Source organism: Podarcis gaigeae (assembly GCF_964106915.1).
Source record: "Podarcis gaigeae genome assembly, chromosome: 6".
Taxonomy (NCBI): Eukaryota; Metazoa; Chordata; class Lepidosauria; order Squamata; family Lacertidae; genus Podarcis; species Podarcis gaigeae.
Genome location: NC_139682.1, coordinates 39,939,617 through 39,955,977, shown reverse-complemented (window position 1 = coordinate 39,955,977; position 16,361 = coordinate 39,939,617). Strand labels below are relative to the sequence as shown.

The 16,361-nt window shown below is 42.2% G+C and overlaps 1 protein-coding gene across 2 annotated transcripts in view; it reads left to right on the top strand.

The window, feature by feature from the left end:
• RASSF5 (Ras association domain family member 5) overlaps window positions 1-16,361 on the top strand; it is a 101,056-nt gene that overhangs the window by 22,494 nt on the left and 62,201 nt on the right. For both annotated transcript variants that reach the window (XM_083745576.1, XM_083745577.1), the window contains exon 2: window positions 10,751-10,872. In XM_083745576.1, the coding sequence (XP_083601702.1) occupies window positions 10,751-10,872 (122 nt within the window). The remainder of the gene's footprint in view (window positions 1-10,750; window positions 10,873-16,361) is intronic.

Below are 16,361 nucleotides of genomic sequence, written 5' to 3'. Positions count from 1 at the left end.
AGCATACATCGATGAATATGCCCTACTTTTCTTCATGCTGTTCGTTGCTGCAGCTGTGATACCATATGCCACTTGGTGCTCCAGGATAATTGTTTTAGGATCAAGATGTTAATGCTCATCAAGAGGTCAATATCATGCTTGAGTAGGCTGGAAGACTTTTGAATAAAGATGGGTGATCACCCACTTGCTTGTCCCCAAAATCAGAAACATTCAAGTCAAATACTCCACCAATACCACCTTTTGATTATTATTTTTTCAAATGTTCAGCTGGAAACCTTCAGTAATTCCATTTCCACATCCCTCTAAGTCTCACCACCTCTAGTTTTCCTTTTTTTAGGTGATGCTAATTCAAAGTGGGGCTCAAACTTCTATCCTCTTCCCTCCTCCTCTTATCAGTCCTGCCCATCTCCAAGAAAGAAAGAATAAACTAACTTGATGGAAGTAGATGCCAAGTGGAAAAGGACCAGAGATTGGGCAAGAGAGGTTATGTGGATGTTCTCCTTGGTGGCCAATGATGTGCTCTGTGCATCACTTCTTGATGGTGATTATGAAGCTTAAAAGTCAAGTCCAAAATCCCACAAACCCCCTCGACGCAATAAAAAAACAATGGGAGAATGACATAGGCTATGAGATTAACCCCACTCAATGGACCAGAATGTGGTCTAAACCCCCTTTAAATCCATATCAACGAAAAGAAAAGAACTCACACTGAAACTCACCTGTAGGTGGTACCTAACACCAAGAAAACTAGTGCTAATACGCCCAGGAACCTCACCAAAATGCTGGAGAGGGTGCACCTCCACAAGCACATACCTCCACATGTGGTGGGAGTGTCCCAAAATCCAACTATTCTGGACAACAGCCATACGAGAAATATGTAAAATAAAAGTCTAGTCCCATCACCCAGTGGAAAGTTAGGCAAGGAGCATGTAATTTGTTTCTGAGGGGCCTGTTTTGGTCTATTCTATAACCCCACCACATGATCCATTTTACCCAACACAAGGGAATTTCAATGGGACAAGCAGGCAAGGGGGGAACATAAGCCCCTTTAAGTTTAGCCTGGTTCTAAGGAAAGCTGGATCCTACTTGAAATGCAGTTGATCAATATGAGTGGAGAAGAGCCATATTTTAGGGGACTCTCTTCTTTTTTAATTCTACTTCCAATTCCTACCTCTGCCAAATGGAAGGTGAAAATATGGCAAAGCAATATCATGTTCAGAGTTTATATATTCACTTGGCTGAATGTTACCTCCACTGATGGCAATTGAGACTGTCATTCAAATGACCTTGAGCATTTCTGATTGGTTGCCATGTATTCCATGGATGCCTACCTCTTAAATTACCAGCAAACTAACACAAATCAACCTATTTGCCTTAAGCCTCTTAGTATAGTTGGCTGTGGAATGAAGTTGTTTTTTGAGAACATGGTTCTGGAAGTTTAACAGTTTATTTGAGTAGAGACTGGTGTGCCCAGTTACAGTGAGTTGAGTTGGGTCAGGTGAGTGCTGCTACCTTCCTCTTTGACTACTACAACAATGCAGGGTGTTATATGGATTGTGTTTAAGATAAATAATAGCAAAGTGGTTGAAAAATATGTTGCTCTTAATAGATTGCAAGCAGCTGCATTTCCTTTCACCCCTTAAATTAATTATGGACACCACCACTAGTAGATATCATTGTTATGTTCAGAGGTAGGATTCTTAAAAATAAGAACCTGGGTTCAGACTATGTTTAGTAGATGTCCAGTTTTATTCTAGAGTACCTTCCTTGTATAAAGTTTCACCAAGGCTTCTGTTCTTCCTTCCAGAATGCCCTTTTTCTGTTAGCCTACTACTGGTCCTGAGGTGGCATAGTCTGTGCTTTGTGCTGAAATCTTAGTCTGGAGCAAATATTGAATCTGCCATAAACATTAGAATCAGGATTGCAGCATACAAAGAGGAGAAGTTAAGCCCCACTGCCTACTTCTTCAGGGGGAGAACCACCAGTCTCTTATTGGAAGCCCTACGACTCAGGGGTTACAATCCTACACCCCAACCCTCTCAGAGGGTTAGTCCTCTGCCTTACAATTATGACTCCAGCCACGCAAAAGCCAATGATGATATAATGTGAGACTACTTTAGCCAGCCAGGCAGCCATCTCCTCTAGGCAGGTGGAGCCTTCCATGTACATTCCAGGGCTTGTTAGCCTGCACAAGGCTTCAGTTGATTCTAACTCTCTGCAGAGACAACATCTTCTGTAGCAACCTCAGGAGGAGGACATTTCAGCCTTCCGGGCTCTCCTGGAGCTATCCAAGGTCCTGTCCTTGCTTGCTCTCTCTTTATTTGTTTCTCCAGCTAGCTTCCAGCTGCCAACATACTGGACAGAGGAGGATAAGCCCTCTCCTCTCCAGTGCCACCCCTCCCAAAAATCATTAGATAATCTGGAGAGAAACAGGTGTTTGGCTCTTCAGGTTTTGAGTTGGGAGGAGTGCCTTGAGCTGTTAGTTTGGAGAAGACCGTCCCCTGGATGCTGGCCCATACTCCCCTATAAGTAGGCTAAGGACCAAACTACACATGACATTACTAAGCACCTTGTTTGCCCTGGAGTGAAAGTTTTTATTTCATAGATTGAGTCCCCTGCACTAACAATCAGGAACCTGGCATGGTGGGGTTGGGGGCTTTTAGCTCCCTGCTGAAGTCCCCATCCAGGTTGGAGTGAATGAGAGCTTCCCTCCCCAATGCAAACTGCATGTGCTGAAGCCACAGCAGGACTGTCCAAAAAGATATTACTACAACCCACCCTTTGAAAAATGAGTGGAAACAAAAATGGGAAGAGAAGTTAACTAGAATGTATAACATGCTGTTGAATAGCCAGAAGATGGATGAGAAAGCGTATAGGAGGAAGTGAGATGAAGATCTAAAGAAAATAGCTCTAGAATAAGTATTGGAATTTTTGCATGCACAAGGCTTGTGGTTTTCAGTGCTAACTGGATCTAAAGACAATTTCCTGAAAATGAGTAAACAATAGAATTTAACAACATGGAAGATGTGGAAAAAAGAGGTAAAAGGAAACTGTTGGGCATGCCAGCAATCCCAGAGGTTTCTGCAACATGTGGAGTGTAAAAAAGAACATTAAAAAGCTGCTAGATTTCGGAAGATGGTGCTATAATTAGTAGTTGTTTCAGGCAAAAGTAGAAATGGACCCAGTTAAATTTTGTTCATAATAGTGCACTAGTGAAGAGACCAATACCCATATTATTTATACCTTTTACTATAGCAGGAATTGAATATTCAAGATGGTTGGAAAGTAATGAAAGCTTCTCTATCACAATACTGATGGGGAGAATATGGAAGCTGATAGAAATTAAATGGACTGTGCTTGTGAAAGATTCTGAGAATTAGAAGAAAAACTTAAATAGCTGGGTTCTGGCAGTTCAGTACATTAGACAAAAGATTGGATTAAAAGGTTCAGAAATAGATTTTTTGTTATTATGAAGTATTGGAGTAATAAATAAGAAAGGAAATGTAATGTAAAAGTGTTGATGGATGTTTTCCTTTCCTTTCTAACTTTCCTTCTGATTAATGGAAACCCATTTAGCATTAGTGTGTAATTAAATAAGGAGATGCTATGTAGTTGCAGTGCGTGTTAATTTTGTTTCATCCTTCCAGAGTCTCACATTCCTAATATATCTGCTGTGTTACTAATCATACATTTATAGTGTTCTTATCTGGACCTTAAATGTTCTTAATACCTTGCATCTACCCTGTCGGTGTTCTTAATATTTCTAATGGTACTAATACTTTTTGGGTTTTGCACTTGCATCTTTCATATTTTATGAAGCGATGCTATATGTTGACGGTCTTTTATTGTACATATAATTATAATAATTCATTTAAAAATACATTAAAAATACCTTTAAATGTGCATTTCTGTCTTTGGCATATTCATACTTCAGCAGGCAGGGAGAGATGCTGAAAAGCACTTGAAGTTTTTAAGGTTGCCAGAGGCACCAGAGGCCTTGCACCACACCTGCCAAAATTCCTTCTTTGTCCTAGCAATTAAAGGTGCAATAGCCTTGCATCCTGCCACCCTCAAAGTGGCACATGTGAAATACTTAGCTTCGGACAAATGTTTGTGATTTGGGAGATTTTTATCCTTTTGGGGTTTTTTGCACAGGTGGAGCAAAAGCTCAACAACTTTTTGTTTCTGTATTTTTACCTCCTGAAATATGGCAACCCTTTGTTGTTGTTTCGTCGTTTGTGTCCGACTCTTTGTGACCCCATGGACCAGAGGATGCCAGGCACTCCTGTCTTCCACTGCCTCCTGCAGTTTGGTCAAACTCATGCTAGTAGCTTTGAGAACACTGTCAAACCATCTCGTCCTCTGTCGTCCCCTTCTCCTTGTGCCCTCAATCTTTCCCAACATCAGGGTCTTTTCCAGGGAGTCTTCTCTTCTCATGAGGTGGCCAAAGTCTTGGAGCTTCAGCTTCATGATCTGTCCTTCCAGTGAGCACTCAGGGCTGATTTCCTTCAGAATGGATAGGTTTGATCTTCTTGCAGTCCATGGGACTCTCAAGAGTCTCCTCCAGCACCATAATTCAAAAGCATCAATTCTTCGGCAGTCAGCCTTCTTTATGGTCCAGCTCTCACTTCCATACATCACTACTGGGAAAACCATAGCTTTAACTATACGGACCTTTGTTGGCAAGGTGATGTCTCTGCTTTTTAAGATGCTGTCTAGGTTTGTCATTGCTTTTCTCCCAAGAAGCAGGCATCTTTTAATTTTGTGACTGCTGTCACCATCTGCAGTGATCATAGAGCCCAAGAAAGTAAAAATCTCTCACTGCCTCCATTTCTTGCCCTTCTATTTGCCAGGAGGTGATGGGCCCAGTGGCCATGATCTTAGTTTTCTTGATGTTGCGCTTCAGCCAATATTTTGCGCTCTCCTCTTTCACCCTCATTAAAAGGTTCTTTAATTCCTCCTCACTTTCTGCCATCAAGGTTGTGTCATCTGCATATCTGAGGTTGTTGATACTTCTTCCGGCAATCTTAATTCTGGTTTGGGATTCATCCAGTCCACCCTTTCGCATGATGAATTCTGCATATAAGTTAAATAAGCAGGGAGACAATAGACACCCTTGTTGTACTATTTTCCCAATTTTGAACCAATCAAGTTGTTCCATATCCAGTTCTAACTGTAGCTTCTTGTCTCACATAGAGATTTCTCAGGAGACAGATGAGGTGATCAGGCACATTTCTTTAAGAACTTGCCATAGTTTGCTGTGGTTGACACAGTCAAATGCTTTTGCGTAGTCAATGAAGCAGAAGTAGATGTTTTTCTGGAGCTCTCTAGCTTTCTCCATAATCCATCACATGTTTGCAATTTGGTCTCTGGTTCATCTGCCCCTTCGAAATCCAGCTTGCACTTCTGGGAGTTCTCGGTCCACATACAGCTTAAGCCTGCCTTGTAGAATTTTAAGCATAACCTTGCTAGTGTGTGAAATGAGTGCAGTTGTGTGGTAGTTGGAGCATCTTTGGCACTGCCCTTCTTTGGGATTGGGATGTAGACTGATCTTCACCAATCCTCTGGCCACTCCTGACTTTTCCAAACTTGCTGGCAACCCTACTTGAGCTTAATTAGTTGTTGAAATGGCTAGGTATTTCAGACCAAGGTGGTGACTTGAACTCTGGAATGAAAAGCTTGCTAGTGTTGCATTAGTCCTGGAAGCTCATGTAATGTGTACATTCATGTTTGAGTGTACACACTTATTATTGTTTGACTTGGGAATGCGCTTGCACCTTATTTATTGATTTGAAAGTGGATGTTGTGCGCATTCATGCTGCAAAACTCACAAGTTCATTATATGAAATGCATATAAAGTGGGCGAGGGAGAAGCTGCCTGCAAGAGCAATAAGGCCTTTAACTTATTTTTACAAGGTTTCAGTTAAATGTGTGCTCGTATTGGGGTAAGTCTGGAATTGATGCTGTTCTCTGGATTTGACGCACAGATAAGCCCTGCAACATACTTGAACAAAATCTCCCTGAAAAAGTACTTGATAAGCATCTCATACTGGATAAATTAACCAATACATTGCCTCTCCTCTTTTGAGTTTGTGAATGCACTAGTCAGCTTCAGAAGTTCCTGATGCCAATTTGGCTTTTGGTCCCCAAGTGAAAAATCAGTAGGAGCATAATTAGTAACGAGTCTGCAAAATTCTCTGTTTAAACCAGGGGTGGACAAACCCCTTTTAGATGGCAAGCCAGATCCAATGATGACCAACTCTCAGTGGAACACATTTGACAGGTAGGTGGGTTGCCCACCTGTCCATTCCAGCATGTCATGTGATGTCCGGTGGAGCTGCCAAATAGCTGAAACAGTGCAGCATGCATTTAGTGCTAAATGTGCTGAATGAAAGCCACACTTGCAAAGGAACAAGTGGGAGTGCTCACTAAGGCTACCAATTGTTCCTTTGCAGCTGTGACTGTACCCAACACACACCTGATGATATGGCTGTGGGGTAACAGTCTCTTGAGCCAAACGTTCCCCATGCATGACTTAATAATGTATGTTGGATGGAGGCTGAGCTGACTTGCATTGGGACGCTAGAGCTGTCTTTACCACTCTTCCTGGCTCTAGGTCAGTATCAAGGCATGGCTTTGGAGAAAGTGGAGCATGAACTGTACCAGCCTTCATCCCTCTCCTGCTTTCTAGATATTCCCTGGTTTGAGAAGTGTTTTTATTTTTTATATACAGTGGTACCTCTAGATGCAAACGGGATCCGTTCTGGAGCCCTGTTCGCATCTAGAAGCAAATGTAACCCGTGTCTGCGCATCTGCGCGTGCGAGGTCACGTTTCAGCGCTTCTGCACATGCACGTGATGTCATTTTGAGCGTCTGCGCATGTGCAAGCGGCGAAACCCGGAAGTAACATGCTCCGTTACTTCCGGGTTGCCACGGAGCGCAACTCGAACACACTCATCCCGAAGCACATTCTGTCTGTATATAACCTGAAGTGTATGTAACCTGAGGTACCACTCTGTGTGTGTGTGTATGCCACCTTGGGGCAGGTAACCCCAAAGTGGTATAAAATAAAATAAAATAAAGTACAGTGGTACCTTGGGTTACATATGCTTCAGGTTACAGATTCTGCTAACCCAGAAATATTACCTCGGGTTAAGAACTTTGCTTCAGGATGAGAACAGAAATCGTGCTCCAGTGGTGCAGCAGCAGCAGGAGGCCCCATTAGCTAAAGTGGTGTTTCAGGTTAAGAACAGTTTCAGGTTAAGAACAGACCTCTGGAATGAATTAAGTGCTTAACCCAAGGTACCACTGTAGATTGGAAAACACAGTGATTAAAAGAAACAGCAACAAACGCAATCTCCCAACAAGAGTCAGATATAAGATTACTATTCGGCCTGCCATAACAAACAAACAAACAAACAAACAAACAAACAAACAAACAAACCCTCCCCATCTGGCTGGGTTTTCCCAGCCACTCTAGGTGGCTGCTAACATAATATCAATAACAATAATAATAATAATAATAAAGGGATAAAACATCAAACATTAAAAACTTTCCTAAATAGGGCTGCCTTCAGATGTCGTCTAAAAGTCAAAATGTTATATAAAGTGGCCTTCCCTTCACTAGGAACTAGGAAGCTCTCCTGCAGAACACCAAAGAAAGCGTCCAGGCTGGTCACGATAATTTAATTTTAAATTTTAAATTATTTTATATCCAAAGTACAAAAAAGGGAAGAAGATGAAACAAAATAAAGGATTGTATCTTGATAAATTGAGCAGTTGATCAACGTGTTAAAGTGAGAATTCATTGGCGTAGACCTGGTTGCCCAATGTAGGCGTTCCCATAATACAGCAAGGATGGGGAACTTGGTACCCTCCAGATGTTGTTGAAATTCTGCTCCCATCATCCTGAGCCAGCATGGTCAGCTGTCAGGGATGATGGTGTTGGAGTCCAACTTGGTCTAGAGAGCTACAGGTTCCCTATCCCTGCATTACTAGGGTCATTAACATGAGAGAATCTCACCTGAGCAGGTTCCTCAGATGAGTCATGAAAGATTCGTGACAAAATGACTGTTTTAAGTGGGAAATGATTACTCTTCTCCCCTACTGGCTAGGTTTTTCTACCTTGTTTACTAGCCAGCCTATTTCACACACCACTTTAGAATATATTAATTTGTCCTGAGATGGCTGCTCTTAGTACAGCATAACTTTGTAGATGTTGAGTTTCTCCGTCCCTCTCACCTGCTTTTTAATACCTTATTTTCCACCCTTGGAAAATGCCGTCTTGCCACCTGGTCTCTAATGTTCATAACTGAGTTGTTTACAAAATGCTCACAGTTTGTTGAATATAGCAAAAGGACTCCTGATACCAAAATAAGCGCTCGCTTCTGTTCTGTGGCAGCTGCATTTTTAACAGCACTTTGCATTCCAGGAGCTAATATGCATTTCTGAGAAGAGACAGATAGAGAAATGCCTGGTAATTACTGTCTCGCTTTTGAAGCCTCCACCACGATATACTACAGTACTAGAGTACATTATACAGATTTAGTGCAGCGGTAGATGCCAAGCACAATAAACATTTTGCATTCTGGAAGGTATCTGAATGCTGAATAGGTTCGTTTTGTTCCTTCACCTTTCCTACTCTACAGCTGCTCCATGTGCCTGAAAAAAACCACATCTGCTTGTTCTGCTGATTTTGTTCATATCTAAAGCAAGTGGGGAACATATTCCCTGATGGGATCCCAGCTCCTCTTTTTGTCCTGGAAATATATACATGTTAATAACTTGATCCTAAACTTGTCTACTTGGAAGTAAATTCTGAGCTCTGTGGGACTGATTTCCTAGGTGACATGCTTGGGAGGCAGTATGGTGTAGTGGTTAGAGTTCTGAACGAGGACCTGGAAGACTAGGGTGCAAATCCCCATTGAGCCAAGAAGCCCACTGGGTGACCTTGGGCCAGTCACTATCTCTCCCTGCCTAACCTACTTCATGAGATTGTTGTGAGGATAAAATGGAGAGGGGGAGATGTTTGTATGCCACCTTGAGTTCCTTAGAGAAAATATTAAGCAATAGTGATTTAAAAACCAAGGGTGTGACATTACTCTTGCATAGTTTCTAGTTTTATGATATACAGTTTGCTTGCGTGTGAATGCAGCTTAAGTACCCATATTCAGTGAGATAAATGTTGGTTCCCCCACACTTCCAAAATAATATTTTTTACAAGTGTATGCACAGTGGTCTGTGAGATTTCCTATTATCTGCAGCAGTACTTTAAAGAATTACAGCTTTTCTCCCTCCTCAAGTTATCACTTTTGCGTGAGAGGAATTGCTTGCTATTCCCATGGAAGCAGCGTTTAATGGCCTGCATATACCGTGGCCAGATGCCTTTACATTTTCATTTTTAATTACAGCGCTTTGCAGGCTTTTGGGTTTATTGATTTCTTTACTTCTCTCCCCCCCCCCCCCCGGCCGCCTCCTAACTGTGAATCCCAAGTGCTGTCTTCTACAAGCCATTTGACTCCCTAGCACAGCTTCTTTGCATAAAAGGAATAATGTTTTATTTCTACAGCCATGAATTTTGATGACAATGAGAAGGCAGCTGATGCTCTACAATATTAACTGGAGGGCTGTGTGCTGTGTGTAGCATGTTAGGCTCTGTTCATGGTAAGAATTGTGCAGTGCGATTGGTGCAGTCCCCCAATATATAATGTTGCTTTGTTGTTCAGTAATTTTCACTAATTTTACTGCCCCTGATTTTACTGATGACCTGTGCACCTAAGAGCTTGCTCAGATCACAGCTGCTCATGTCAAGGGTATTGTAATAAGATCATACCTGAACTGCATCCACTGGGTTGATCGAATGTCATGGATTACCTCCAAGGGATTATAGGAATTATAGCTTGGTAAGGGGGGATGGAACTTTGTGTAAGGCAGTGGTGGGGAACCCAGAGGTGGTTAAACTCCAATCAGGCATAGCCACCATGGCCAGTGATCAGGGATGATGGGAGTTGTAGTGCAGCAACATTGCCGTCAAAGCACATCAGTGCTGTTATAGGGATGGAGGAGAATTTTGCTCTGTCTGCATTTTTAAGTGCATTGATTTAATTCATACCTCTGAGATTAATACACAGATTGGAAAATAATAGCCTTCAGATTTTGCACTTCTTTGAATTTTTCGGATACAATGCCAAAATGCATACTTCAGTAATTTTTATACATTTACTGCGGCAGATGCCAGTGTAATCATGCCACGAAAAGCCTCAAATTTGTAGTCTAAATGCTACTTTAGATTATGAAGCCTGTCCTGTCAACTTGATTTCCAGAAGGATTTTACCTTTGCTGATGATTGGGGAGCCTGTAGCAGCTCCAAATGAGACACTAACAAGGGACTATATGCTGAATAACTATGGTGCCCTTGGTTATGGGGTGTATGAAAGACTAGTAATTGCTTCTTTATCTGTAGTTATGTAAAATATGTGTATGGGATGTTTCACATGACCCCCATTAGGTTTTAAAGACATTTTTGTGAGATAATGCAAATTTCACCATGTATTTCTATGTATTCTGAAAACCTGATTGCTCGGTTTGTGAACTCAGTCTTTAGATATCTTGGCTGTCTTCCCCCCCCCCCCCATATCCCTCCACACATTTTCTCCATCTTTAAAACTTCAAAATACACACATCGAATGAACCTGTTGATTGCTATTGAACCCATGTCCTAATTTTGGTTCAATTTGTTTTTCCTCCCTAGACTGCAGGTACACATGTCACCAGGAATGCAGAAGCCTCATCCAGCTGGATTGCAGCCAACAGGAAGGACAGACTCGCAGCAAACCTTCTCCAGAAAATACCTTAACACAAAACTACAGCCAGGTATGAACTGCAGTGTCCCCATGATGCTTGAGGAAGAAAATGGAACAAAGTGTTTTGCATCTCTGGAAGCCAAATGGTGCCAGCATGCAAGAAGAGCTCATTGACAGGTTTTTGCACACACACTGTGAATGGTATCTCAGCAAAGCAAGGGGCCTCTAATTTCTGTCTTTCCCATATCTGTTTGTTGGGCTGGTGTTTCTTCAGATAGATAAGGGAATGCTTCTGAATGAGGCAATCCTAAGGCTTGCCTTCACAACAAATAGCCTTTCTATGCTTAAGATTACACATAAAGTCAAGTCAGACAATTGGCATCTTACCTGCTGTAGCACCTCCTGTTTTAGAAGCTAAGTACTAGTGTTAATGTGAAAGTAAGTAGGATTCATCCTGTTACATTGGTAGCCCAGGTATTTTGTTTCATGGGTCAAGCAGCATGCACAGTAATAAGATCAAGAATCATTCCTTTGCTCTTGCAGCAATCTGGTAAAAGTAGCAGGATGTATTTCTGAATGTCTTTTTGTCCTGCAGTAAAACTAATAGGGCAAGTTGCCTTCATACAGGGTGTTGATCATGGCAATGGGCTCCCACTGTAAAATCTCTGCTCTAAACAGAGGGTTTTTGAGGTCGGCCTGTCATTAAAAGGTGTGCACACCACATGCAGATTTCTCTTGAGATTGCACTCTCCTAAAATGCAGTCCCAAAGCATCCTTGCTATAATGGAGAATGCAGCACTTTTCTAATGGGGATTCAAGGATTAAAAATACGTGAGTCTTATTGGAACGAGGGAGATGGAAACATAAATTTGGAGCTTTAGACATTGCCCTCGTCTATTCCTTGGAGCTGAGTATAGCCTGCCCTTTTCTCATCTGAGGCAGGCCTTGCTGAAAATGAATTTCTTGCCTCATGGGAAATGCCAAATCTCTCATAACACTTTTCATGCAGTATCAGTCTGAAATATTCAAGTTTTGATCTTTAATATTCTGTGTATGGGAAACCTGAAGCCTTTTGTTCCTGTGTCCTTTCTTTTGTCTGTGTTTTGTTTTACTGTGAACACAAGGATCTTCTGCTCTGTGATTTCAATGCCTTTCAGTGGAGTTTGGGCAGGAGAAAGTTATGGGTGTGTGCCTAATGCAGCTGAAACAAAGCCTTTCCGCCCTTCTCTGTAACAAATTGCTTATCTCATATTCTGTTGTGAATACCCAGCATGTCCGATACAGGCTTTTGTGTTAGCTTGCTGCATACACATACTTTGTGATGTGGATAAAACGTGCATTTTCAGGGTTGTTTTACAAGTGTTTCTCCTCTCCCTGCCAGTGGCAAAAGTATTCTCCACCCTGGTTTAAATGGCATATCTGCATGATCAATGCCAAAAAGGCATTTGGCCTTCTTTGCACAAAGTACCTCTCCAGTCTTTTATCATCACACCCTGAAGAAGTTCTAACTCCACTGGGAAATTTTTAATTGTTCTTTTACAACAAAGAGCATCTTACAAACCAAAGAGCAGGGTGCTATGTCAAGATTAAAGCTTTTCTATGAGTACAAATAGAATGTCATTGCCTTGCCTGTAGTAATTTGTTGTTACCCAGGCATTCTGAAAAAAAGCAATGGAATAATCTCCAATGCGGCATAATTTGTCTAACGTAGTTGTCTGTTGATTTTGTATGGCCCTACATGTGAAAGCAACCCAGCTCTGAGTTGTTGCTGCACCTCTTGAAAAGGGTAGTGACATATTTGATTGGTACTCGATCTGGGATATACCTGCAACTTTAAAAATCAGTTCTGGTTAGCAGTATTTACACTCACACTAAGCATTTCTGCCCTTTAATGCAAGGATGGTGAACGTGTGTCCCTTTAGATGTTATTGGCCTCCACCTCCCATCAGCCCCAGCCAGCATGGCCAATGGTTAGGGATGATGACAGCTGTAGACTAACAACATCTGGAGGCCTACTGTGCTCTAATGGAGAAATCAGTGGAGCTAAATGTATTTATTTAGTTTGTTATATGAATTTAGAACAAACTGAAGTGAAAAGTCATCCAGTAGGTTTTTGACAGCAGCTGTGCAACCCAATTTTGAAAACACTTGAGGTATCCCCTCCCCCAAAATATCCAGCTTTTGGCTTGTTTCTATGAAGTTCAGACATTAGGAGGGTGTGCACCAGATTTGGACAAATTATTAATCCCAGACAGAAGCATTGCATTTTGGAAGGATTCTGGGCTTCTTGGAGTGAAGTGTGATCTGTATAAGACCCCCTGAACCAAACCAGGGTCCTCAAAGTACCTTGCAACACCTTGGTGATTCAGACACACACACTCACACTCTGCAGACAACTTGTCTGCTGAAAGCAATGCTAATGTCTCGAAACCTTTGCTATATAAGGGCAGGGGTGAAGTTTGGTGAGGTTTGATGGAGGGAAAATGCCAGTGTGAGAAGGCAGAGGAGGGAGCTCTGGTGTGACAGACAGATCAGACAGCTTGTGATCAGAGGGAATTATTTTACCAGGACTTTTCAGTCCCAGTCCTTTTTGAGGGATGATGATGGTGGGATGTTGAAGTAAATGATATTGGTGCGTTTGCTCTTTCACAAGTTTGGATGGATTTTTCCAATTGTCACTCCAGCTTAAATCAAAATATTTTGCTTACCTGTCTGTGTGCAGTGTTATGCGGGGCCCTTACCTAACACCATTGAATCAGTATCCACAAACAAAAATGATAGAGGAGGGGAAGCAAATCCCTCTTAGTTTTCCTCCCCCACCATCAGTGCTAAGACACGTAGGATGTTGATTGGAGGGGGTATCAATCATAGCTGTCAACCTTCCCTTTTTTGGCGGGAAACTCCCTTATTCCAGCGCCGTTTCCCGCTGCTATCCCGGATTGTTAGATATCCTGTAGACTGTTCCCAGGACAGGTGAGGCTGCTGATCCCTTATTTTCGAGGCTGCTGATTGCTTATTTTCAAATCTGAAAGTTGACAGCTATGGTATCAATGGCTACCCAGGATGGAAGGCCTGGAAGGCTCTGCATACAGAAAAATAGCCCTGTAGGAGGATGGTCTTTGAGTTGAGTGCTACAGCAACTGAGATTATTTAAGTAAATCTGAAGTGAAATGAAACTCAAATGGATTTCCCCCCTCCAGCTTTGATACCAAACCATGTCCCTGACCAAAAGCCAGTGAACAGAACCAGAACCAGTGGTGGTGGGTAACTAGGTAGGTCACAGAATTGTTGCGTGTAAAGAAGCCTGACCTAGATGCCTGAACTGAGCGTGACTTCTCCCTCAGGAAATACTCATCTAAAGATGAATTCTCCCATGTTGACGTTGTTGCTTCAGAAATGTTCTGAACAGTCTGATTGGATTATGCTGGAGAAAGTGACAAACTGTAAACCCTGGGTGCTTGTGTTTGGGCGTCAGGTAAGCCATGGCTAATGGTTCACTGCAAATGTACAGATTATTCCTCCTCACTCGTGAGCAGGATCCAACAACCACATCCTTGACTTAATGTTATACATGAACTGGGGATTCTGTTTTGTTTCACTTGGCAAGCCGAAAACACACCTTGGTTTCAGATTGTACTTCATATGGAGCAAAACAAACCATAGGCCCTGGTTCGGATATCATGCTAAGTCAACCATGGTTTGTTGCTTCTGCTCACTAGCAGAGATAAGCAAAATGTGAGTGTCCTGCATGTGCATGGTGAATCATTAACCACAGCTTAATGTGACATGTGAATGCCTTCTGTCTGTCAATCTCAGTATTGTCCACCCTGACTAGCAGTAACTTTTTCCAAAGAACAGATAGAGGTCTATCAACTTATCCTTCTTGCTAGAGATGCCAGGGGTGGAATCTGTGGCCTTCTGCATGTAGAAAACAGTTGCTGTATCATTGATCTATATGCTGCCCACTCTGATCCATACACACATTTTTCTCATTTATGCTCAAAAGTAAGCCTTCACTTATATAGTAATATCCCAGGGCTTGATTTTTTTAGACCTCTCATGCTGGTGCTAGGATTTATCTTCTTTTTCCCCCCAGTTCATGCTCCATAGCTGAGACTGTAAAAACACTACAAACATGCAGAGAGATGGGTTATAAAAAGTGACCTGTGGGTTAATTGTTTATTATATTTATATTATGCCTTTCCTCCAAGGAGCTCAAAATGACATACATTGTTCTCCTACTTGTCAATTTATTCTCATAACAACCCTCTGAGGGTTTTTCTTGGCTGAAAGACAGTGATTGACACAAGGTCACCCAGTGAACTTCATAGCAGAGTGAGTGGGGATTTGAGTCCCCTGGTTTTTGAGATCCTATTCCAACGCCTTACCCACTAGGCTGCACTATATGTGTCAGAGCCTCCATTTGTGAAAGTCATGTATGTGGCTTGTTCATAGAGCCAGATTTGTTGCCAGGTAGAGAGACTTGGAAGCTTGGCCTTATAAGGCCTCTTAAATCTTAAGAGATATAGACATGCTAAGTCACATTTTAACCATTTGCTTTCAGGCTCAGTCTCCTCATCCATAAAATGGGAACAGTGGTGACCTGCCTCCATAGAAAACAAGCCAAATAAAGACTGTATAACATATTGTGCATTGAAAAGTCTCTGTGAGTGCTAGAGTGGAAGATACTGGCTTTGGATCTTGCAAACTTCTGCATGTGCTTTGGGGTCCAAGATGCTGAAATGGAATGAAAAATAGCCATGTGTTTGATGAGAAACTTATGGACATGATACTGCCTTGAAGGGGAGCTATTTCTGTGGGAGAAAATGTTTCAATTGCATAAATTTTAGAGGCCCTGCACTCCTCAGTCAAGTTAGATGTTGACTCCTGACTGGCAGCTCTTATTTTTCGCTGTACACAGTAGCTAAATGTTTTACCCAGAAGCAGCACTTGGGGGAGCTGGAAGGCAAATGAATGTAGTTGCAGGCAGGTATAGCTTAATGAGGAAGGTATTGTACACTGACAAAGGTGTCTTGGCAGCACTGGGGAGCAAAGCAGACTTTTGCAAAACAGCTTTTGCAAAACCACAGAGAAATGTCACCTCACTAGTTTCTATTGCATGTACTGGCATTTGGAATTTTCCCATTTGATGTTGAGCAAACCTCAGAATGCATCATTGGAGTTCAGCTGTTTCTATAGTATGACTGCTTGAATCTTCCACTCGACCAGACAGCAGGTGGCTATCCATTGATATGCCCAAACGCAAAGTTGTCAACATCTAAAAGATACTTAGCCTGTAATCGAAACCCCCTTTTTGCCAGGCGGCGTAGGAAGTACTCCTAGTGAGGTCCCCAGCGACGTTCTGGGGGTGGGTAGAGGGAAGGATTGAGGCAGACTGGGAGAGTCACTGGATCCTGATCCAGCCCCACTGTCATCCCTTGATGGTATCGGAAATGTTCTCAGCTTAATCACTTGATGAAATATACTCGGAGTCGAGAGCGGATTTCATGCTCTTTATTCAGCTCATAGTGGTGAGGAGGAATGGAAGTTCCCCCAGAA